The 24971-nt window shown below is 37.1% G+C and overlaps 1 protein-coding gene across 2 annotated transcripts in view; it reads right to left on the reverse strand.

The window, feature by feature from the left end:
• UBR5 (ubiquitin protein ligase E3 component n-recognin 5) overlaps positions 1-24971 on the reverse strand; it is a 133212-nt gene that overhangs the window by 69108 nt on the left and 39133 nt on the right. The window contains exons 2-9 of one of the 2 annotated variants that reach the window (XM_040625554.1): positions 22562-22606; positions 22109-22190; positions 21572-21648; positions 20480-20599; positions 8874-9063; positions 8511-8670; positions 7778-7927; positions 5712-5905 (exon numbers count right to left, since the gene is read on the reverse strand). In XM_040625554.1, coding sequence (XP_040481488.1) covers positions 5712-5905; positions 7778-7927; positions 8511-8670; positions 8874-9063; positions 20480-20599; positions 21572-21648; positions 22109-22190; positions 22562-22606 — 1018 coding nt within the window. Of the gene's footprint in view, positions 1-5711; positions 5924-7777; positions 7928-8510; positions 8671-8873; positions 9064-20479; positions 20600-21571; positions 21649-22108; positions 22191-22561; positions 22607-24971 lie in introns of both variants that reach the window. The other variant, XM_040625553.1, reaches the window with a different exon arrangement.

Genomic DNA, 24971 nt, shown 5'->3' on the forward strand with positions numbered 1-24971 from the left:
CCATAAAACTTCGTTCTCATCTTTTTGTTGTAGTTGCTTTAATTTGCCTACCATCAGCCAACGCTAGCTTTCCCAGTAAGTACCAGCACCAACAGCGATGTACCGTGTATTATGCTTGAAGTGGATGCAATACAACCACAGGTCCCTCTGTGGTATTTGGTCAACTCTAGTTATTCACACTTCATTTCTCCTGGCCTATCTACTTTGCCCTAGTCTCCTTATGTCTGCCTTCTTTCCCTTTCTATGACCATTTCTCCTTTTGCTCTTATTTCATTATTAAATTACATCTGTGACACATCTAGCTAATTCTTAACAGGTACTACCAGGAAGCTTCCAAGTGTCAATAAAACAACACCAACAAAGACCTCTCCCCACTTTACCTTCTAGAACCCAGAAGGTAAAGCAGTATGATCAATACGTTTGATAACTGGTTCCAAAAGTGAGGCTGCTCCAAAAGCTTAAGAAAGGAACCAGAATCGTGGCGCTATCTGCTCTTAATGCCACTCAAAGAAACCGAGACTCACATGCAACTCTACAGTTCAAAAGACCAGTGCGAATGTCATTTCCTTATTTCCCTCAGACCGTATGAAAACGAGCGCACAACACTAAGGAATGGGGCTGCAAATTAAAAGCATGGACTTGCCCCATCAGTTTTTTCCTTCATTGCCCACCACACAACTCTCACCACACTCTTCTCTCACCACTTGCTGAAAATAAAGGATATGTGCATGCTTTTCACTGAAAGCGCCTGTTATGGGGCACAAAGCGAAGTTTTTATTTTTATGTTCAGTTTCAGCAGATTTACTCAGCACGGATCTCTATGTAACTTGACTCCTTCCTCTCCCTCCCACGTCTCCTACTTCACTCTCATCTGGGCGTTCTCTTGGTAACAGTCTTTCGTGACTGCGGCTGCAGCTTCTTTCCCTTGTAAGTCACCTTAGGTCCTGGTTGGAAGTAGGCCGGCATAGATGCATACATAGTTACAGTTTGCATGTAGACATTCAGCAACATAAAACTAAATTTCTAGCCTGAGAAAAGTAAATTTCAGAACTGACTGAGAAGTGAAACGAAGCCATGTGACAGAATTACCTAATGGGAAGACTGCATCTTCTTATCAAGGTAACTGAATTATCACAACTACTTCCAAAAATATCGGTACAAAAAGCAAACAGGAGGAGGGATAGAAATGGGATAGCGAAGTGTTAGGGAGGGAGGAAGGAATGACAGATGAAGAGACAGGGCAGCCTAATAAGAATGTTGAGATTCTCGGTTTTTGTAAAACTCTTCAGAAACTAGTATAGGGGCGCCTGGGTGGCACAGCGGTTAAGCGTCTGCCTTCGGCTCAGGGCGTGATCCCGGTGTTATGGGATCGAGCCCCACATCAGGCTCTTCTGCTATGAGCCTGCTTCTTCCTCTCCCACTCCCCCTGCTTGTGTTCCCTCTCTCGCTGGCTGTCTCTATCTCTGTCGAATAAATAAATAAAATATAAAAAAAAAAAAAAAAAAGAAAGAAACTAGTATAAACTTGGCTAGTTCAACTGTGATCAAGATCTTTGACTTAAAGGCCCTCCCTCCATTTCTTCCTTAGGTAGATACAGACTACCTGTTAATTTCCTATTATGCTACATTATTATTGTAATGAAATGTTTTCATTTCTTGCATTTTATAGCCCAGTCAGACTAAGGACATGGTCCGTATCTCTTTCAGCTTGTGCCCAACTCTGTACCAGCAGAGAATCTGGCACACAAAATACTATTGTCACATGGTCCAACTTGGAATACCCAAACCATGGCTCTTACTCTTCTATGACCCACAGAAACTGCCTGTTCTCTTTGTAGAACAGGACCCTGCTTCTCCTTGCCCTTTACACTTTACATATACCAAATCATTTACTTCTCATGACAATCTCGCAACATAAGAACTGTTATTATCCCCATCTTATAGATGAGAAACAAAGGCCCAGGGAGGTTAAAGGATTTGACCGAGGCCACATAGCTAGTAAGTGGCAGGGCCAGGATACAAACACTCCAGTAGTCTGGGCTCTACAGTCCGCACTCTTAGCACTTAGCCCTGGCCTCCAATGATTCCCCAAAGCCTCTTGTACCTAATTCTGTAATGGTACTTACTCCACAGCATTAGCATCATTGTTCTGCCTTCTACAAACTCCTACCCTAACACCTGAGCAAAAGGCCTAACAGAAAGTACGCAATGAATCAAGGTTACTAAATTAACACTGACTGAATGACCCTCACCTCTGTCTTCATGGCGCTTTCAACATCCCTATGATAATTTCCAATTTTCATATTTTTAAGATGCTAAAAAATTGGTAAGGATAAAACTTTTATTCCTATTTTTTTTTAACAATTTTTAAAATTTTTTCTTTTTACCTTTCAGTGCCCTGCCTCTAGTAGCCATCAATCTATTCTCTGTATCTACGAGCTTGGTGTTTTGTTTTGTTTTGATGATTCCAGCTGATAAGAGTGACCATACGGTACTTGTGTTTCTCTGACTTATTTCACCCAGCATAATGCCCTTGAGGTACCATCCATGTTGTCACAAATGGCAAGACTTCCTTCTTTTTTATGGCGGAATAATATTCAAGTGTATGTGTGAGTATATGTATGTATTACATCTTCTTTATCCATGACCCATTCATTGATGGATACTTAACATTATTTTCATATCTTGACTATTGCACATAATACTGCAATGAACACGACAGTGCGTGTATCTTTTTGGATGTTTTCATTTTCTTTGTAATAAATACCCAGAAGTGGACTGCTGGATAATGTAGTTCTATTTTTAATTTTTTGAGGAGCCTCCATACTGTTTTCCATAATGGCTTTACCAATTTACATTCCCACCACCAGTGCATAAGTGGTCCCAAGTATGCTCTTATATATACTAGCTTTGACATTTAGCTCAAAGAATAACTCACGGAAATATTTAAATTTAAGATTACCTAAAATATTTTCAGTTCAAGACTATACTACAAAAGGCTTAAGGAAAGAAAACACTCATTCCACTATTAAAGGAACTAATTTATTAGCCTACAAAACGGTGAAATTTTGAAGAAGCTGCTGTTTCTCTAAATAGGTGGTAGGAAAGTCAGTACTGATCCAGATAATTTACCAATGGAATTTCTCATGAACCCTAACAAAACAAAGACTGAAATATTATGGATACTACCCAAACTTACAATTAAAAAATATTGGATTAGGTCACTTCTGCAATTATGCTGGGAGGCGTTCTTTGACCTTCACTCCCCTCAAAAAAGAAAGAAAGAGAAAGACCCTACTTTTAAGTAGTGTGTGCTGACAACGCTCTACCTCCCTGTACTCTCCATCTGACTCTCGATCACCTATCAAACGTTCCCCCAAAACCCTTGTCCCAAGGGATCACTACCCCCAATTTGGGGGGACCAATACAGTCCCACATATTACCTATTTCTGCGTGTAGCACTGGTCCTATGCCCTTTCAAGACAGTTCTGCGTGTTGTCTAAAAGTTATCTGCAGGCCAGGTCTTTTTGCCTTCAATAGTTAGCTCTCTGCACTCTCTGAGGGAGCAGTCAGCCTCACATCACTTACTGGTATTTGTTGATAACTCTGACAATGCTTAAGAGTTTGATTAGGCTTTTAAGCTATTTTCTTTCCCTAAATTGAAATTTCTGATGTCTAAATTTCAAACATAAGCTAATAAAAAGTAGATCTTTTCCAGCGACAATATTTTATGTTTTTCTTATCTAAATTCAATTAACATATAATGTATTATTAGTTTCAGAGGCAGAGTTCAGTGATTCATCAGTCTTATATAATACCCAGTGCTCATAACATCATGTGCCCTCCTTAATGTCCAACACCCAGTTACCCCATCCCCCCCACCCCCTCCCTTCCAGCAACCCTCAGTTTGTTTCCTACGATTAAGACTCTCTTATGGTTTATCTCCCTCTCCGATTTCATCTTGTTTTATTTTTCCCTCTCTTCCCCTATGATCCTGTTTCAGTAACAATATTTTAAATTAGGGCTTTAATAGAAAAAAAAAGCTATAGTAGGATGTACTTTGTTTCACACACTCCTATTCCTCCTTCTTTCAATATCCAAACATCAAGGAAATAACACACTAAGTGTGTTTCACAATGTACTTATTAACTGTCTATGAAAACAAGTTGTACTAAAAACATGCCCATCAGTAAAGACCAACAAACACTGGCTAAATCTATGAGGCGTACACTGGCCAGGGAAGAAGCTTGTTAAACTTGTACTGTTTAAAACACTTTCATTCATCAAAAATAATACATGATAAAGAAGCCCAGACTAATATATATGTGATGGCACTATTAAAACAAGATTCATGAATCCTCTATTACTTCCTCCCAACACGAAGTAGACACAGCCTAATATGATCCAGGCAAGAGAAATAGGAAACAAAGAACAATGTACGGAAAAAAGGGGAGGAAAATGAGGGGGGGAGCCTAGGTTTAAATCACCTTCTACCATATGGAATAAAAGCAGAACTTAGGACATGTCTAGTTTTATGGAAATAAGTCAGAGAATGCCAATTCAGGGAAAGTTTGTCAGCTGCCAAAGAAAACAGAATAACCTTTTCCTTACAAAGAGACTGATTAAAATTCATGTTCCTTCTTGCATTCAGGCTTTCCACATGAGCTGAATACAGAGGAAAATAAATGAACTACATCAAGATTCAAAATTACTATGAAAAATAAACAAATTCAGAAAGCTAAACAATATTTTCCTTTAATATCCCCAATTCAAATTCAACTTGAAAGAAAGAAAAGAAATCCCTATCAGAATCTCCTTATCTGCTAGAGATTAACCTCAAAGTTCTTATGTTCTTTTACTTTACTTCTACTTAAGAAAATTTCCTACCCACTGGCTCTGGAAATACGAAAATGGCATGTCAAAAGAGAGAGAGAAAACATGGCTTCCTACAGGAGCCATCACCAAGCACTTACGACAATGAAACCCACACAGTATCAATAGGATGTAGACACTCTGCTTCATATGCGGCAGTAATGTATTTTTAAAGATTCAAATAAACTTAACAAATCCTGGATGCTTTCTAGAAGCCAGTCATTATAGTTCTCGTCAGGACGCAGAGCAGAACTCCTCTAGTCCATTCCTGTTCAGACTGCTTTGTCTCCCACAGCACTGCGAGCAAAGGGTCTGCTGGAATTCACCATGAAACAGGACAGCTAACTAATCAAAGAAACACAGGTCCCTCCCTAATCTTGCCCTGACATGCATGCTTGTATCAATGACCACGAACTTGCCACACAGTAACTGGGGTCCACGTGACATTACAAAACAAATTTCTACAAAGGGCCATCAGTTATTAGCAAAATTATCACCAGAAAAGAAGTCCTGAAACAAAATAGCTGATGTGTTATCTGGAACTCCCATTCCGATTTCTCTGATTTACTTCATCAAGTAGGAAAAGCAAAAATAAAACAAAAAACCTAAATAATAGCACCACTGAGCATATCCCACTAAGATGACTCATATAGTGCCAAATAAAGATGTTCTATGTATATTTTAAAACAAAAATATCACTTTATGTGTGTGTGTGTGTGTGTGTGTGTGTGTGTGTTTAAATAATGATAACACAAAAATCTGAAAAAAGAAACCTTTCTGAGGGGGTGGGGTTTGCCAGGAATCCATTTAAATAGAAAGGGTGGGAATTTTTCCAAATACCTTATCAGGCCACCACTGCAAATCTTCTCCTAGAGATACTGGGCTTTGAACAGGGGTATTCTTCTTATCCAAGTTTGGCTCTCCTTCCTTGCTGGTGGAGCCTCTTTCATTATCAAATGAGGCTCCATCAAGCCACCTTCGTTCACGTAAACGTAAAACGGATTCACGTTCACGCAACAGCTCAGAGTCTCTCTCTAAGGGAAGAAGGAGAACTGGTATGCAATTGGGTCACACCAGTGGGATAAAAGTAAGCCACTCTCTAGTAAAGACCCTTCAGGATGCAACTAACAGCAGTTTATCCACTCACAAAAATTTAATGTTTAAATATGTATCTAATAAGCCTGACATGCAACATTCAAAACATTAACTCTTTCAAGTGAAGGTAAGAAAATTATAAACTAGTATTTTTAAGAACTATGTAGAGGCAGACTTTTTTGAATTCCAACTACACATTTTTAGAACAGAATTACTTTATTTGTTTAAACTGGATTTTTAAAATGGAGTTTAAAATTTTTGGCTTTCATTAAAAATGCTTACCATAACTTTATTTATTAGAAAATGTTCATAAATTAGAATTTCAACATGTTAGATACACATGTAAACCAAAAAAGAGTATTTGTTAGAATGTCTTCAGTTATTAAAAAACAAAACAAAAACAAAACCCTACACATACAGGGAAAAAACTTGCAAAAGCTAAAATACAAATCCATTAACATTAATTATAAAAATTTTTCTAATTCAAGCCTTTGTTTAGAGTAATTTTACAGGCTGGATCTTCATGGTCAGTCTCATTTACACATTTCTGAGAAACCAGACAAGCTTCTTTTTTAAATAATCTTTACAGAAAGATTTCCTTACAAAAATGCTTCCCCTGCAATTGACCTACAAACTCTCTAACACCAGTTTAGTTGTTTTGTGTTTGTTTTTGGTTTTGTTTTTTTGTTTGCTCATACATTATTTTTTTTAAGTACGTGATCAAAATATACTTTCCAGGACTTGGATACAAAGGACTAGAAACAATCATATTAAATTGAACCATATGAAATTGCCATCCGTGCAGGTCAAACATGGTCAAGTACCAGCAATTTCATATGGTTCAAATAAAAAGAAATGCCTACACAGAATGACCTATGGAGAAGCAAAAGGGAGAAATTTAGAAGGAGTTATTTGTGCTCGATATTGAATATTTGAAAATGCAACACTTGATATATTTAAGGCAATAAAGTATGGACTTATTTAAAAAATTTTAAAGCTATTAAATAATAGGTTCAGTATATTAAAAGATCATCATAGATTTATTATTTTTAAACTTTGCTTTTAAGTACTAGATATTTGCAGGAAGGTCCTAATATAACATGGCATCTTTTCCAGTTTACTAATGATCAGTAAATAATATGTAACCGATTTGTGTATGTTATTTGAATCAAGCAGTTTTACATTCAGGAAAGTAAAAATATTGACTTAATAAGGTTAAAATGCAAGCTAAATCTATACCAACATAAACAGAGAAAGTCTTACATTTATATGATTTCAAAATCTTCTAACCTCTACTATGTACTATACCTTTGAAGGATTTCAAACTTTTGAAAATAACATTTTAATAAGATAATCATTTCTACATATTTATTATTGGCCAAGCCCATTCTATTAAATTTTTTTGTTATTTCACTCTTCCATCTAACCAAGTTTTAAAATGAACAGAATAATCACTTTATTAATCAAATACACTAGAGAGACTTGTTTTCTGAATGCTGCATGTCACTGTAAAGTAGAATTCTGCTTTTAGTTCAGAATCCATATTCCTAATTAAAAATATAGGTAGGTAAGTTGTAACCCTTGATAAGTATTCCACAATATTGATAAGATCATCTCTGAAGTAAAGTACTATTTGTGGCTCTTCGAAATCAAAAATAACTAGTTTAATACCAAAGCACTCAAACACACTAATAAGTAATAATTTATTATTGTATAATTACTGTAATATTAAAAGTTCAAACACAGTGAATTCTACCACTGTCTCTCCATTCAGCCAGCCAATGATCACAAAGAAATAAATGCAAAATTACCTCGAGAGGAGCCTAGCCTGGAAAGTGATGAACGACGAAAAGAAGGATAACCGAAATAGCTAATGTCCTCAGAAAACATGGCATCTGCATCAATAATGACACTTGGGTGGGCAGAGTGAATGTCAGCATCAAGAAGAGACATAAGATCCTCTATAAACAGAAACAAATATAAATAAAGCAGATACTGAAAATATCTGTAGACCATCAAAAGGTCTCTGAAAATTAAATCAGATAAAAATGATAACACTAATTACTCATATACCCTGAGAAAAAAAGTAGTAACTACCTAGGCAATAAAGTTAACGTTATTAACAAAGATTTTAAGGAACATGAAATGCATGACTGCCACTTGGGCTACCTATTAAATAATCACAAGAAAAAAAATCTCTATTTAATATATTTGTATTAGAGATAATGCAGTCAAACTCTAAATGGAGTTTTTACATAATAATAAGGGCACCAAAAACAACATTCCAGAGTCATCCATCAGCCAGTGATAAAGACATGCACATACATCCATGTCTTTACTGGAACCAAACACAAGTCTATTGAACAAAAACATTTCCCATTTTCCCTTAAAAGTATTTTACAATCAAATTAAATACTCCAGTGAGAAATATCTACCACTTTGGGAAGAACCATCAGAAAATCCATTGTACTTTAAAATTCCATTCCCCAGTCAAAAACGTCTCTCCCTCCAGAGATGAGAAAACCATGATGGTGATCCACCAACCTCCAGGCAAGTAAGATTCACTGGCTGTATCATCCCCATCATCTCCATCTTCATCATCCCGGCTAAGTAAATTATTTACAGCAAGGTTTACATCAAGGTTTGTTCGTTGAAGTTCCCGAATAATGACACTTCTGGATTTGCCTTGTAAAACGACTTGGGCCTGAAATAAAAAATAAAGAAGAGCGCTACGCTAATTCTCTTTTGCTTACACTTTTCTCAAAATCAGCTTTCTAAGGGCAACTACAGAAAAGCAGTATTTCACAATCCCAATCCATGCTGTGAGTCATGACTATAGCCCAGGATATTCAGTTAAATCTCATCTTCTCCTGTGGCCTTATGTGAAGTGTTCTACAAGATCTATACCTGTGAAATCAGCTCCTCTGGAATGACGGATGCAGGAATCACTGGCTGGGGCTGACTGCCCAAAAGCCCAGATCCTCGATCCCGTCCAGTCCGAATAACTCGGGTCTGTCGGCGGGAATCTCGAGCTCCGGCTGACGACCTACCAGAGGACCCTCCTCCACTTCCACCTACTCCAGAACTCCATCGACTTCTAAACAGTAAAGAATTTTAGAGAATTAGCATTTTAAACAATCACTCTGAAAAGATTACCTTGTGTCTCACATTCATTCCCTTTAAGTGAAGACAAAGCTATTTGTCTAATTGACATATATTTTACAGTATTTTAACAGAACAAGGTAACAGAACTGAGCCTTAAAATAAAACTGTTCCAATTTTTAAAATGCTTACATGTAAATTCACTCTTTAGAAAGATATATATCACACTTTTGCATCTTTTGAAATCATGTTTTAAAGCTCCACATACCAAGTATTTCTAGTCACAATTCTAGAATGAGTTATAGGACACACCTTGCCTCTACATCAAAGACTCACTGGACATAACTACCAACAGTGTGTTACACAAGAAGTGTATTCAGAGTTTAGGGCTCAAACTGCTTTGCATGGAATGAAACATTAATTTGCAAAGATATTTGTCCATTAATATTTAGTACTATTAACTACCTTGACCAAAAAGAAACTACTACTTAAAATAATCATTTTTTTCTTAAGTATGAGAAAACTTAGAAAGGGCATGACATTTCCATCTTCACTTTCTGCCCCCAACATGAGTGTTAAGGATCTTCAAATCAACTGAGCTAGATAACCATAAACAACTGCTTTTCTGCATTCAATCGGATCTTAAAGAAAATGTTCCCCCAAATCACATTAAAATTAGAAATCATGACAGTGCCAGTCTCTTTTAAAATTTTTTTGAGTACAGTTGATGCCTCTTTAAAATGAATCTAATACTTAGAGATCAATCTAGAGAAAGCTACTTTACTCTCAACTACTCTTCGTTGTACTCAACTAAGACTGAAACCTTCAACCTCCCGTTGCAAAGAGATTTAGTTTAAATCTGATTTCCCAAGCCTTTTTTTCCCTTAAAAATGTTTGACTATATTAATCATAACAATTCTCAAATTAATACACAACTACTCGATCTCTTCTCACTTAATTGTAAAGCCCAACCTCTGTCTAAACAAAAATAAAAATAAAAAAACTTCTACAATAGTTTCCACGGTAAAATGGAAAAAAATCTCCAGAAAACCTGGTGTCACCCTTTGATGGTTTTTCTACTTCTGATGTGCTCTTATCAATTGTTTATATGTATCTATATCTATGGCCTAAGAACTGTCCAAGATAATTTTAGAGAAAAACAGTATTTTTGCATTCTCAGGGCTACAGTATGAACCATCACTTAACCTCAGCTATGTGCCAGATTTCATAAATGTAAGAACCACTCACAGACCAAAAGAAAAACAAAGGAGTATTAAAAGTATATTACATTAACAAAAAGGAAATTAAGAAAACAATTCCATTTACAATAGCATCAAAAAAAAAAAAAAAAAAAAAAAAACAAAACTTAAGGATAAACCTCACAAAGGAGGTGAGACTTGTATACTGAAAGCTACCAAACACAGCTAAGAAAATTTAAAGAAGGCACAAATAAAAAGAATCAAATCTCATGTTAGTGAATTGGAAGACTTAATATTGTTAAAATGTCCGTATTACTCAAAGCAACAGATTCATCACAATCCCTATCAAAATCCCAATGGCATTTTCTTACAGAAATAGAAAAATTCATCCTAAAATTCATGTGGAGTCTTGAGAGACCCTCAAGAGCCAACACAATTCTGAAAAAGAAGTAGTGATTTTGAAACATTATTACAGAACTACTGTAATTGAAAGTGTGGTACTGGCATAAGGACAAATAAACCAATGGAATAGAATAGACAGCCCAGAAATAAAATCTTGCCTGTATGGTCAAATGATCTTTGACAAGGGTGCCAAAACCACTCAATGGGGAAAGGACAGTGTCTTCAACAAATGATGCTGGGAAAATGAGGTATTTCTATGCAAAAGAATAAAAACTGGACCCTTATGTTATACCATATGCAGCAATTAATTTAAAATGATTAAAGACCTAAACATAAGACCTAAAACTATAAAATTCCTAGAAGAAAACATAGGGGAAAAGCCTCATGTTAGACCTGGCAACGATCTTAAGATATGACACCAAAAGCACAAGCACTAAAAGCAAAAATAGACAAAACATAAAAACGTTGTGCCTCAAAGGACATAATCAACAGAGTGAAAAGGCAACCTACAAAATGGGAGAAAATATCTGCAAATCACATATCTGATGATGGGTTAATATCCAGAATATAGAAAGAACTCCTACACTCAACAACAAAAAATAGCTCAATTCAAAACCGGGTAAAGGATATGAATAAACATTTCTCCAAAGATGATACACAAATGGCCAAGAAGCATATGAAAAGATATTCCACATCACTAATCATCAGAACCAAGTAAGATATCCCCTTACACCCATTAGAATGGCTATTATTGAAACAAACAAACAAACAAACAAAAAACTAAAACCAGAAAATTACAAGTGTTAGCAGCAAGGATGTGTAGAAATTGGAACACTCATGCACTATTGGTCGGATTATAAAATGGTGCAATGTTATGGAAAACAGTATGGAGGTTCATCAAAAATTAAGAACAGAACTATCATATGACCCAGGCAAGCCCACTTCTGGATATATATGCAAAAGAACTGAAAACAGTCTCAAGAGGTATCTGCATACCCACACTTTCACAGCAACATTATTCACAGTAGCCAAGAGGTGGAAGCAACCAAATGTCCATCAAAGGATGAATGAATAAACAAAAATGTGGTATATATGTACACTGGAATTTATTTAGCCTCAAAAAGAAAGAAAAGCCTGTCACAGGCTACAACATGGATGAACCTTGAAGACATGCGAGTGAAAGAAGCCAGTCACAGAGAAAAACCATGTGATTCCAATTATATGAGATATCTAAAGTAGTCAAATTCATAGACACAGAAAGTAGAATGGCAGTCGCCAGGGGCTAAGGAGAGGGCATAAATGGGCTAAAATGGGTGTAAAGTTTCAGTTTTGCAAAATGAAAAAGTTCTGGAGATCTGTTTCACAACAACATGAGTATACTTAATATTACTGAACTGTACACTTAAAAATGGCTAAGACAGTAAATTTTGTTATGTGTTTTATACCCTGATTTAAAAAATTAAGTCATGTGTTATTAAAGTAAGCAATATCCTAGAAAGTACATATTTTCTTTTCAAGTTATATACATTGTAACAATTATGCAATAGAAAATAATAAAGGATCAATGAAACAAACAGGTATTCAAATCAAATATTAAATCAGCATTTCTACTTCATGGTTTCCTATTAAGGTCTAAAAACAAAGTCTTCCAAGTAGAATTACTTTTGAAATTTCTAAACATTCATAGCTAAATATATTATTTCAACTTGAAAAAAGGGAGAACCATATTCTCAAAGTCTTAACAATATATAATCAGGGTGACAATATGTCCTGGTTTGAGATATTGCCTGTTTAAGCCTACTATCTGAGCCTAATTATTAATTTCACTCCAAAATGTCCTAGTTTGTGACTTCCACCAAGGAATGCATACCATTTCTCCCCCAAGCAAATAATGCTAGAAACCTGGTTAGATATACTATCCAAATACACATCTACTCCTGGGCAGACCTTACAGGTATCATTAACACAAATCTCCATGAGGGGTGCATAAGTCACATAAATAAGTGAAGTTAAGATGGAAGAGTGGAGAGTATCAGCCTACCTAAAATACCCAAATTCACTTGTGGATTCTTCCATCAAAACACCAATGGTTGCCAATTTGCAACCTCTGCTATACAAACCCTCAACAGAGGCTAGCTGAAAGGTGGATGTCAAAATATCTCTGGTTTGCCCATTAACCTATTACCAAGGAGCATACCATGTTTTCCCACTTACACCCACTGTGTAGAGTGTTTCTTCTATCACGATGCAAACAACCTACCAGTCTCCCTACTTAAATTGCTCCTCATCATTCCTTCCTCTGATCAACTCGCTATCTAGAGAGAATAAGATATTGAGGGGGCGCCTGGGTGGCACAGTCCTTAAGCGTCTGCCTTCGGCTCAGGGTGTGATCCCGGCGTTCTGGGATCGAGCCCCGCACCAGGCTCCTCTGCTGGGAGCCTGCTTCTTCCTCTCCCACTCCCCCTGCTTGTGTTCCCTCTCTCGCTGGCTGTCTTTCTGTCACATAAAAAAAAAAAAAAAAAAAAAAAAAAAAAGAATAAGACATTGAACCAACAAGCATACTCTAATAGATTAAGTAGTGGTCAAGAAATATAGTATGGGAATGGGCGATTATTTTAATCTGTAATTTTAGTGAGCTATGTAATTTTTAACATTAAACTCAAAAGTACTGGGAAAACGAGTTTCTACTACCTGTACTTTGCTCATCAAAATTAATCCTACAATTTTTATCCCATTACACAGTACTCGGGGTAACAGAATGACTCAAAATCAACTGAGGAAATCACACCACAGGAATTAGTCCACAGCTGCAAACTTGAAGCCCATGGACCAAGTCTTGTCCATAAACCTGGCTGGTTAGTTTAAAGGAAAGAAAGGAAAGAAAGGAAAGAAAGGAAAGAAAGGAAAGAAAGGAAAGAAAGGAAAGAAAGGAAAGAAAGAAAGAAAGAAAGAAAGAAAGAAAGAAAGAAATACACTCCGCACGCGTGCACACACACACACACACCATCATCAAAAATAAGGCCAGTCTGAGAAACTATCACAATCGAGTGGAGCCTGAGGAGATAACTTATTGTAATGTGATATCCTGGACGGGATCCTGGAACAGAAAAAAGACAGTAGGAGTAAACTAAGGAAATATGAATAACCTTCAGCCTTCAGTGACTAATAATGTATCAATATACATTAATTATAAAAAATTTACCATATCAATGTTAGATATTAGTAACAGTAGAAACTGGGTGCAGGATATATGAGAACTTTCAGTACTATCTTTGTAATTTTTCTATCATCTCAAACTGTTTTAAAAAGTTTATTTGAAAGAGCATATACACACACAGACGTGCACACACACCATGTATATGATTGGTACATGGCCTCATGTATATATTTATTTCCATGAAAATATTAATTAGTTCCAACATATAAGTCAAGATATTCACATAAAGATCCAGAATTACAGCTTTTTTGGGGACCAAAAAAGGTGTTGGGTGAGAGATACCTGGCTGGTTCAATCAATTGATTTCAGGGTCGTAGAGCTCACTTCAAAAAAAAAAAGAAAAAGAAACAGTGGAGGGAGGCATGGAAGTTTGCATTTGATAACAATGGCTCTGTATTCTCCTGTGGCAATAATCAGGGGATCAGCTGCCTACTTTTAAAAGGGACATTCACTTAGTTTGTCACAGCCCTACTACGTACTACCTTACCCACCTGGCCAGCTTCAACTATTTAAAACTACAGTGACCTCCTTGGCTTTTACATTCCAAATCCAGGGCTAATTATGAGCTCAGTGAGACTCCAAAGGAAATATGGCAGCTCAAATGAAAAGCAGCTTACACCTATCATCTATTATATCCAGTGCCCACTAACAGAATGAACAGACTTCAGATACTAATATCTCCATTTTAAACTTACTATGGAGCACAATTAACTCTCTTCCCCAAGTAAATTTGGTGTTCTTACCCTTAACCTGGTCTGCAATGAGTTTAACAAAAATACCTAGGAGATTTTGGAAATATCTCCCAGGATAAATCTGAGTAACTATGAAAGGGAGGAAACAGGAGCAACTAGAAATCTTTAGCACAAACACCCGCTGACAGTGAAAAGGCCAAAGGGAAAAATATTAAAAGTCCCATAAATTTTGTCTGCTCTGCATTCCTAAGAAAAATCAATCAAAATAAATGATCAATTATCAATTACCTATGCTGATGGGAAAGAAAAACCAACTATCGGGGCGCCTGGGTGGCACAGCGGTTAAGCGTCTGGCTTCGGCTCAGGGCGTGATCCTGGAGTTCCGGGATCGAGCCCCACATCAGGCTCCTCCGCTATGAGCCTGCTTCTTCCTCTCCCACTCCCCCTGCTTGTGTTCCCTCTCTCACTGGCTGTCTCTATCTCTGTCAAATAAATAAATAAAATCTTTAAAAAAAAAAAAAAAAAAGAAAAACCAACTATCCCCAACTCTTTCAAATGTAGCTCTCAAATACAGAGACCTTTCACTCCCTGATTCACAACCCAAAGGGAGCAAGCCTGGACTCTGAAGGAAGGGGGCAGGCAACCACAGGCTATGGGGATGGACTTTTTCTTATTTCACTGCATTTAGTAAAATTGTGGATAAGAATGCCCTCTGGGGTCTCAAGATCTGCCTGTCCTAGATTCTCTATTGCATGCTATAAATTGCAAACTTCTTTAAAGTTCATTGTAATCAACAAAGAAAGAGGAACAAACACTCACTATGCAACTCATGGGTAAAAAAAAAACGTATAATGAAGAAAAATATTTTTGACTCTATAAAATTCCTTAATTTACAAAATAACTTGATCACAATCTCACCATCAACAAACTGGGAATTTTCACAGAGGCCAAGAGAAACAATCAGCCCTCAAGCGCTTACACTTTGCGGACACCTACAAGACCAAATAAAGGTAAACAAACGACTGGCAATGACTTAGTCAGTGGACACCTTGACATTTGTGACATTTCTCAATACTGCAACTCATCAATCAAATGCCAAAGAAACCTCACGCTAAGTTTGTTCTGGGCATATGTGTGGATAAGAGAGTAAGGGACAGAAAGAAGTGGGCAGAAAGGCAATGTGGGCAAGGACGCGTTAGGGGGACTCAAAAATCGCTTCTCTCTGCATTTTAAAGTCTTAAGATTAGCCCTAATCTTCTTTAGGGTAGATCTACAGGGGTTTTATTCAAGATCAAATGTACTATAGTTTATTATTATATGTTACATATTTTATTAGCAAAATCATAAAATTCCACTGCTATTTTTATCATTCTATTATAATTGGTTATATCCAAGTTTTATTTATAAAGAGAACTTGAATCTAAGGCAATTTGAGCAACCTAATAAATAGTAATGAATTATAAACTATCGAATAAAATATCCATGAGACCATGATATAAATAACAGAAGAGAAACAGAACAGGATAAACAAGAAATAAATGGACCAAGGAGGAAAAATTCTTCCTTATGCTTGAGTTCCAATTAATAAGTGTAAAAGGAATAATGGAAAATTAAAAAAATAACTATTTGGCCAACACCACAGAAATACTTAAGGCAAAAAATCATCAATGGATGCTAAAATCAAGCATAAAGATAAAATACTTACATAGTCAAAAAATCTCCCCACAGAATACATATTAATTACACAGGAGAATACTAACTTTATAGTTGAGAAACCTGGCAAACATCACCTTATCTAACTAATCAGGGGTAATCGCATCACCAGATGAGACGTATCAACATCGCGTGCCACCTGATATGATGCACCGAGAAGGGCACAGCACCACTTCTGTGCTACTCTTGACAAAAATCCATCACCTGCAATCCCAATCAAAATCCCAGCAAATTATTTTGTGGATACCAATAAACTGATTCTAAGTTCATACGGAGGGGCCTTAGTCGGTTAAGCATCTGCCTTCCTCTCAGGTCATGATCCCAGGGTCCTGGGATGGAGCCCCGCCCGGGCATCCTGGGGCTCCCTGCTCAGCCCGAAGCCTGCTTCTCCCTCTCCCCTGCCTGCAGCTCCCCCTGCTTGCACTCTCTCTCTCTCTGTCAAATAAATAAATAAAACCTTTTAAAAAAAAAGAAAGCAAGCAAGAAAGGAAGAAAACAACTGATCAAACAATGGGCCAAAGACCTTAACAGACACCTCACCAGCGAAGATACACAGATAGCAAGTAGCATATAGAAAGACGTTCCACATCGCTTACCATGAGGGAAATGCAACCTACAACAACTGGATACCATTTACACGCCTATTAGAATGGCCAAAATCCAGAACACTGACAACACCAATTTTGCCTGAGCATCTGGAACAGTAAGAACTCTGACTCACTGCTGGTGGGAAAACAAAATGGAACAGCCACTTTGGAAAACAGTAGCCAGTTTCTTACAAAACTAAACACACTCCTAACATATGTTCCAAGCAATTGCGCTCCTTGGTATTGGAGCTGAAAACCTGTATCCACAAAAAAACCTGCACACAATGCTGATTAACAGTTTTATTCATAATTGCTAAAACTTGGAAGCAACCAAGACGTCCTTCAGTAGGTGAGTGCCTAACTAACCTGCAGTACACCAGACACAGGATTCCAACTACACAACATTTTGGAAAGGACACAACTATGGAGAAAGTAACAACGTCAGCCATTGCCAGGGGTCAGAGGGGAGAGAAGGGTAACAGGCAGAGTGCAGGTGATTTTTAAGGAAATGAAACTACTCTGTTTGATACTATAATGGAGGATACATGTCATTATACATTTGTATACAGAACATACAACATCTAGGGTGAACCATAATGGGAACCATGGACTCTGCGTGATAATGATGTATCAATGTAGTTTCAGCAATCGTAACAATGGACTGCTCGGGTAGGAGATGTTGATAACATGAGACTATACACGTGTAGAGACAGGGAGTATACAGGAAATCTCTGTATCTTTTTCCCATTTTTGGTGTGAACCCGAAAACCACTCTAAAAAAGAAGACTTAAAAAAAAAGAAGAAAAGAAAAAAGAAAACGCCATCACCTGGGTTTAATCATGAGGAAATAGACAAATTCAACATTCTACAAATAATCAGACATTTTTCATACTCATCAGGGTCCAGAAAGTAAGGAGATTGAGAAACTGCCCCAGACTAGAGGAAACTACAGAAGCATGGCAACTAAATGCTATACTGGATCCTGGGCTGACTCCTGGACTAGAGAAAAGGGTGTTAGTGGGACATTAGTGGAATGTGAATAACTTGGTAGATTAAGCACTGATCATGTTAATTTCCTGGTTTTGAACACTGTACTGTGGTTATGTAAAATGTTAACAACTGGGGAAACTAGGTGAAAGTTTTTACAACTTTCTATTTATTTATTTTTTTAAGATTTTATTTATTTATTTGACAGAGATAGAGACAGCCAGCGAGAGAGGGAACACAAGCAGGGGGAGTGGGAGAGGAAGAAGCAGGCTCACAGCAGAGGAGCCTGATGTGGGGCTCGATCCCAGAACACCGGGATCACGCCCTGAGCCGAAGGCAGACGCTTAACCGCTGTGCCACCCAGGCGCCCCTTTACAACTTTTTAAAAGTCGAATTAGTAATGTACTTTAAGAACAACAAAAGGAACAACAAAAAAAGTCAAATTATTTCAAAATAAAAATTTTACTTTAAAAATAGAGTACAAATTAGTTAACAAATGCCACTACATAAATGGATAAGCTAAAACAGGGATCAGCAAACTTTTTCTGTAAAGAGCAGACAAGCAAATAATTTATTGAGGCTTTGTGGGCTGAAGTCTTTGTCAAGACTACTCATCTCTGCCATCTCAGCACAAAGCAGCCACAGACAGTAAAGTATCAAGCATGCCTGTGTTTCAATAAAAACAAGAGGGAACGGATTCAGCCCGTAGGCTGTAGTCTGCCGACCCTGCAATTAAACAAATTTTTAAAGAAGGTATAGTTTGACATGGTGTAACACATAACAGTTATTCCTTCTTAAGTAAACATAATCAAACTTCTTCAGGTTTATTAAATGAAATGACAATTTCATTTGTTATATATCATTTTCAGAATTCTTTATCATACACTGCTATGTTAGTTGTGTGCACAGAGATGCTTAATATTTTAATAAAGACCAGATCTAGGTTTCCTATTAATAGGTCTAGCACTGAAGGAGCTAAATAAAGGATGTACTCCACTGAGTGACCTTCCTCTGACCTCAAAATAAACTTAGTTCAGCATAAAAACAAAAAGGCAAAGAAACAATAAGCATCTGGGGCTCTCAATTTTCAAATCTAACTTTACCTAGAAATTCACAGTGTCAAAATATTTTTAAAATATTCCTCCTTTTGCCATATTTTGAAACAATTTAAATTGCTTCTAGTTATATTTTTCTGATCAGCCTTTGAGCACATTTGCTGACTTGACTGATTTGGCATTATCTAATCACTCATCAGGTAATTTCAGAAAATCTAGGTATTCAAGAATCAAGGTATAAAATGAGTAAAATCATCTGGCTTAGAATTTGTGTATGATTTCTTTAATTTGACAACTTACCAACTTTAGATAAAATGAAAAAGTTAATTATCTAGTTTAAGAGGTATACACGTTATAAATAATTTAAAAGTAAAAAGGTACAAACTTCCAGTTATAAAATAAGTAAGTCACAAGGATGTAATGTACAACATGGTGACTATAGTTAATAATACTGTATTGCGTATTTGAAAGTTGGTAAAAGAACGAATCTTTAAAGTCCTCATATCACAAGAAAAAAAATATATTGTAACTATGCACGGTGATAAAGTGGCGCCTGGGTGGCTCAGTCGGTTAAGCGTCTGCCTTCAGCTGCAGTCCTGATCCCAGGGCCCTGGGATCAAGCCCCGCATCAGGCTCGATCCCAGGGCCCTGGGATCAAGCCCCGCATCAGGCTCTCTGTTCAGCAGGGAGCCTGCTTCCCCCTCTCCCTCTGCCTACTGTTCTGCCTACTTGTGCTCTGTCAAATAAATAAATAAAATCTTTAAAAAAACAAAAACAAAAAACTATGTGTGGTGATGGATGTTAACTAGACTTATTGTGGTGATCATTTCACAATACATAAATATCAAATCATTACGCTATACATCTGAAACTAATATAATGTTACATGTCAACTGTATATTGATAAAAAATTAAAATAACTTGGCGTGCCTGGGTGGTTCAGTCACTTGAGCATCGGACTCATGGTTTTGGCTCAGGTCATGTTCTCAGAGTCCTAGGATCGGGCCCCACATCGGGAGCCTCCCTGCTCAGTGGAGGGAGTCTGCTTGTCTTCCCCTTTCTCTGCCCCACCCCCCCAACTTGCACTCTCTCTAGAAATAAATAAATCTTTAAAAATAAAAATAACTTAATTAAAGGCTGTCAGATTTAATTTAATTACATGATTTTCAAACCTCACTAAATTAATTCAAAAAGAACTACCAGATTTGGAACCTAGAAAGAAAGAAATTTTAGATTTTTTACCCTGGACTTAGCATAAGTAAGACCAAAATCGGCACCACTGAAAAACTGAAATAACATAAGTGACATGGTAAACGATAAAACAAACACATCTTAACATCAGACACTTTTAAAAGGGCAAGAGCCTGGGTTAATTGTAATTAGCCTGCATGGGTTATTTTTATCACGGTGCCCCGCCATGAGCAACAAGAACGCCTGCCCAGAGTTCAGGAGTTTCCTCACTGCACCGCTGGGTAATACAGAAAGCAATTTCTCCGAGTGAGAGCACTCACAGAGCGCCAGCCCAGACCAGTGCAGGCCATCACCTGACCACAACTTACCCGAGGGTGTTGCCTGCCAGCCTGCCCAGAGTCTCAGAACCTGAGAGAAACCATGGGGAGTCACTTGTCCTCCCGGGCCTCGATGTCCTCCCCGCCCCCGAGTTGCTGTTCAACTTTGACCTGGGAAAAAAACAGAAGGTACAACAGTCACAGAACAGTCCCAAACTCGCTAGGCACAAGCCTGGGACTCCCGGCCTCACTACTCTGCAAGTGACTGTGCTGAAACACCAGCCTCGCTCTTCTCCGACTGCTTCTCCTAGAATGTGTCCTTCCTGTCAAAGAGCAAGCCTAACAGCTTACAGCCTCCTAGCAATCCAGCACTCCCTCCTGGTTCAAAGCGTTTGCATGGCTTAACTGCAAACGAATTACTCTTTAGATTTTTTAAAGTAATCATGCTTTCCTTAGAGGCAGGCAACTGAAATTCATCATACGTTATCTAGCAATGCTTTTTTATATGTCATCATTTATAAAGAACCACAATTTTAAAGACCCTTGTCAATTTCAAACTGAGTTACTTGATTTGGAAACATTAAAAAGGAAAAAACACGAAGCGCCTGGATGGCTCAGTCGGTAAAGCATGTGACTCAGTCTGGGGGTCCTGAGTTCAAGACCCACATTGGATATAGGTATTACTTTAAAAAGGGTGGGGAAGGGGACCTGGCTGGCTCAGTTGGTACAGCATGTGACTCTTGATCTCAGGGTTGTGAGTTCAAGCCCCACACTGGGTATAGAGATTACTTAAAAATAAAATCTTGGGGAAAAGAAAAAAAAAAAAAGATCTAAAAAGACATTTCAATCAAAGAACAGATCTGACTTGGGACCTACCACATACATAAATCATTCTCTGATAACTCAATTGCTGTTAAGTGACCGACTTCTCTGCTATTTTCAATACTAGTATTTTAGCTATAAATCACTGCTTGCAGAAAAATTAAAATCAAACTACAAGATAACCATTTCACTATTTTAAGTGCCTCATTTTCTACAATGCCTTTTTTTAAACTTGAAGGCTATCAAAATCAAAACACGGTTTAATATAATACCTTTTAAGAGTTAAATATTCATTAAATGGAAAGGGCATTAATGTCTTACCCATCGTTATTATCAGGTTTGCCCAATTCCAATCTGTCTGGCTGTACTGAAAAACCGATCCTGCAAACTCTACCATCCTAAAAGCCAAGAAAATAGAAGAAATCGCCAGAGTAAAAATGTGTATTAAAATACGAATTTATTCAATAAACAGATTATGTCACCATCGCTGTCAATACAGAAGACGACAAATAAGTTCCTTTCCAGAATGCACTCATGCCTGACGTGGGGAAGTATATTTTACGTTACATTATCAGGATGCCAGTGAAAATAATTTAAAGTATCTCTAACAGAATTCAGAGTAAGGAAATGACTGGGTATCAGGAACTTCTCCAGTACTATGGTTTCAAGCTGTAGTAAATCACTGAAGCTTTCTCGGAGACAGAGAATGTACACAGTAAGTAAATGGAACTGGGTGATCTCTGAAATAACTCTTCCAAGAAACTCCTATTTTGCCTGGTTAAAAAGGAAGATACATGATAATACATGACTGTATTTTAAGTCCCTTTTCATTTCTGTATCTTACAGTGAACAATTTACCTCAAGAAGAAAGGCAGCATGATTTGGTCCTACCACACACTGTTTGATAGTAGCCTGTTCCAATACATTCAAAGGGGGGTGGCTAAGGAATAAAAAAGTCAAACAAAATTATTTTTTAAATGGCAAATACATTCTAGGGTTGGTATGTTTGTTTTTATCTGATTAACCAAAGGTAAAAAGAGCTGGCCAAACCTGTTTTTGAAAATTAATATTTACATATCACAATAAGCAATAATTGAAAAATATTAATTATGATATTCTTACAGTGACTCTATGTCCTTGGTATGCCAGATTTTTAAAAAATCAGTATGAACAGAACCTATTATTCAAACGAACCCAACTCATAAAAAGTTGATAGATTAAAATATTCCTGGGAGCTTCTGCCTAAATAATTTTTCCTAATAAAGAAAAAATGCTCTTTTCAGAAAATTTAAAATATCTTAAAACTCTTACCTGTTTAAATTGTATTTGTTCAGTTTTTCGGAAACTTCCCGTAACCTTTAAAAACAAAATGAAATATGAATAAACCACATGTATAAAGTATTTTCAAACAAAATAGTTCTGATAGGTACTTATATCATTATTTGGTGATTTCTAACGGTAGTATACAAAAAATCTGCTATGGCAAGAATGTCTTTTATATTATCTTTGATTTTTGTCCCAACAAATATCCCTGGTCAACTCTACAATTCCCTTCCCTCACCACCCCATTAGCAACTTTGATAATAATATTAATCCCATTTTACAGATGAGGAAACTGAGGCTCCTGGTATTTATAATACACAAAGTGGCAGCAGAACTGGTAATTGAACCAACACCAACGGAAGGCACTTGTTAAACACTGTGTTATATATGCCAGAAGAGATCCTTAAATGTGCATGTGTACCATAAAATGAAGATACTGGAGTAGCATAAATCTATTAAGAATTTAACATTAATGGGGCAGGAAATAGCCTGAAAGCCTAATTGACTTAAGACACAGTTTCAAGTTCCTGAAGGGCCTTCTGACACAAAACTATACAAATTAAAACCTCCATGCCCGTATCTATAAAACAAGGATAACACCTCCCCCATTTCTACAAGAGTATCAAATATGCTTCAGAAAGTCTCAAAGGGCTGCATAACTGAAATACATTAGTTCATATTATCAATTATGATTTGGCTGTTTATCTCAAGAAAACAGCCTTGGATTAATACAAAATATTATAATACTCATTTAAACCAGACACTTTGGTCAACTTAAGGAACTCATTTTATAATGTAAAGATGTAATCAAATGCAGAGACTGTTAAGAGTTTGAGTCTATCAAGTTACCAAAACAACTGCCTGGTCTTTCAAAATTTTTTCATAAATGATTCTCTTAAAAATAAAAAGAGAATTTTAGAAAGCAATAGAAAAAAATTAAAATATTAAATCCACAGGAAATTCCATGGGGGTGCCTGGGTGGCTCAGTCGGTTAAGCGTCTGCCTTCGTCTCAGGTCATGATCGTGGGGTCCTAGAATCGAGCCCCACATTGGGCTCCCTGCTCAGCGGGGAGTCTGCTTCTCCCTCTCCCTCTGCCTGCAGCTCCCCCTGCTTGTGCGTGCGATGCACTCTCTCTCTGTCAAATAAAATCTTTTTTAAAAAAACTTTTAAAATAGGAAATTCCATGAATTCTGCTTTCTGAAAAGTGACAAAAATACAAAAAATCAAATTTCAATCATTTGTACTAACAGATGAAAGTGCTATACATACTCCAAAAATAAATCACAGCTTAGAGCCCCTTTAGGATTCAAAGCTGCCATAAATCATATATTATATATATGGGCAAATGACCTATTTCAGTAAGAGATTCTAGTAGGACCCAACTGTCTCTCAACTTTATTTTATCCTTATAAATTCTATCCTCTGTTTAATGTTGAGGAGGCACCTTTCAAACACTAACATATACACTTTCCAATTCTGAATCTTACTCCTAAGCAAAAATAACTTTAAAATGATGCCATACTTAATTTCTCTCCCACTCATTAGTGACTTTATTCTCATTCCTAAAGAACAGCACCTGACCATGTGTGAATTGGCCTCCCATAAAATACATTTTCATTTTGTTGCCTGGTGTTGCATTTACTTTAACAAAAATGTATTTTCCTTAGCCTATAAAGTCAAGTCTTTCCACCAAATCCCAGTTTGCTCATTTACAAGGCACATTTCTGGATTCCGAGAAAAGATAAAATGCCATAAGAGTAATGCACTGTGTGGGATTCATGAGCTCTAGAGAAGGCCAACTAGAAAATGGGGATCAAATAAACTGGGAGGCTCCACACAACAGCCTTCAGAATCCTGGAGCAGAGGCAGGAGGAGAGCTGGAGAGAGAAGGCTAAGAAAGGTTTACTTCCCCAAAACCATAGTAGTACTCCAAGAAGGGACATTTTTCCTGCACACAACTAAACCATTCATTCCCATTCCTTTCTCTTCGCCCAACATGGTCTTGAGAGCTTTCACAAAGTATACAGTTGTGGGGATGGGAGCGGCGGGCGGATAAATATATTTGTCAAAGCTTTTTTAAAACTGGGCAATAACGTTGATTAAAAATTAAATGCTGCTTTCATGCCTTCCATTCCACCTAAACAGTATTTATGACACTAAAATAAGCTTTTTGAAAGCATCAAAACGCTAAAAGTATGAAGTCAAGAACTGGACAGCAAATCTCAGGCCACTAGGGGACAGAGGAAATGGTCACTCCCATCAATTCAATTTTCTGATCTTAAAAATCATGGTGGACTCTTAACCACATCTGAAATATACACCCATTTGTACTGGAAACAATGCCCAATGGGTAACAAGAAATCTGGAGTTTACTCCCAGCTCATCTAGTACCAACCG

This window comes from Ursus maritimus, unplaced genomic scaffold, assembly GCF_017311325.1.
Source record: "Ursus maritimus isolate PB19 unplaced genomic scaffold, ASM1731132v1 scaffold_9, whole genome shotgun sequence".
Lineage (NCBI taxonomy): Eukaryota > Metazoa > Chordata > Mammalia > Carnivora > Ursidae > Ursus > Ursus maritimus.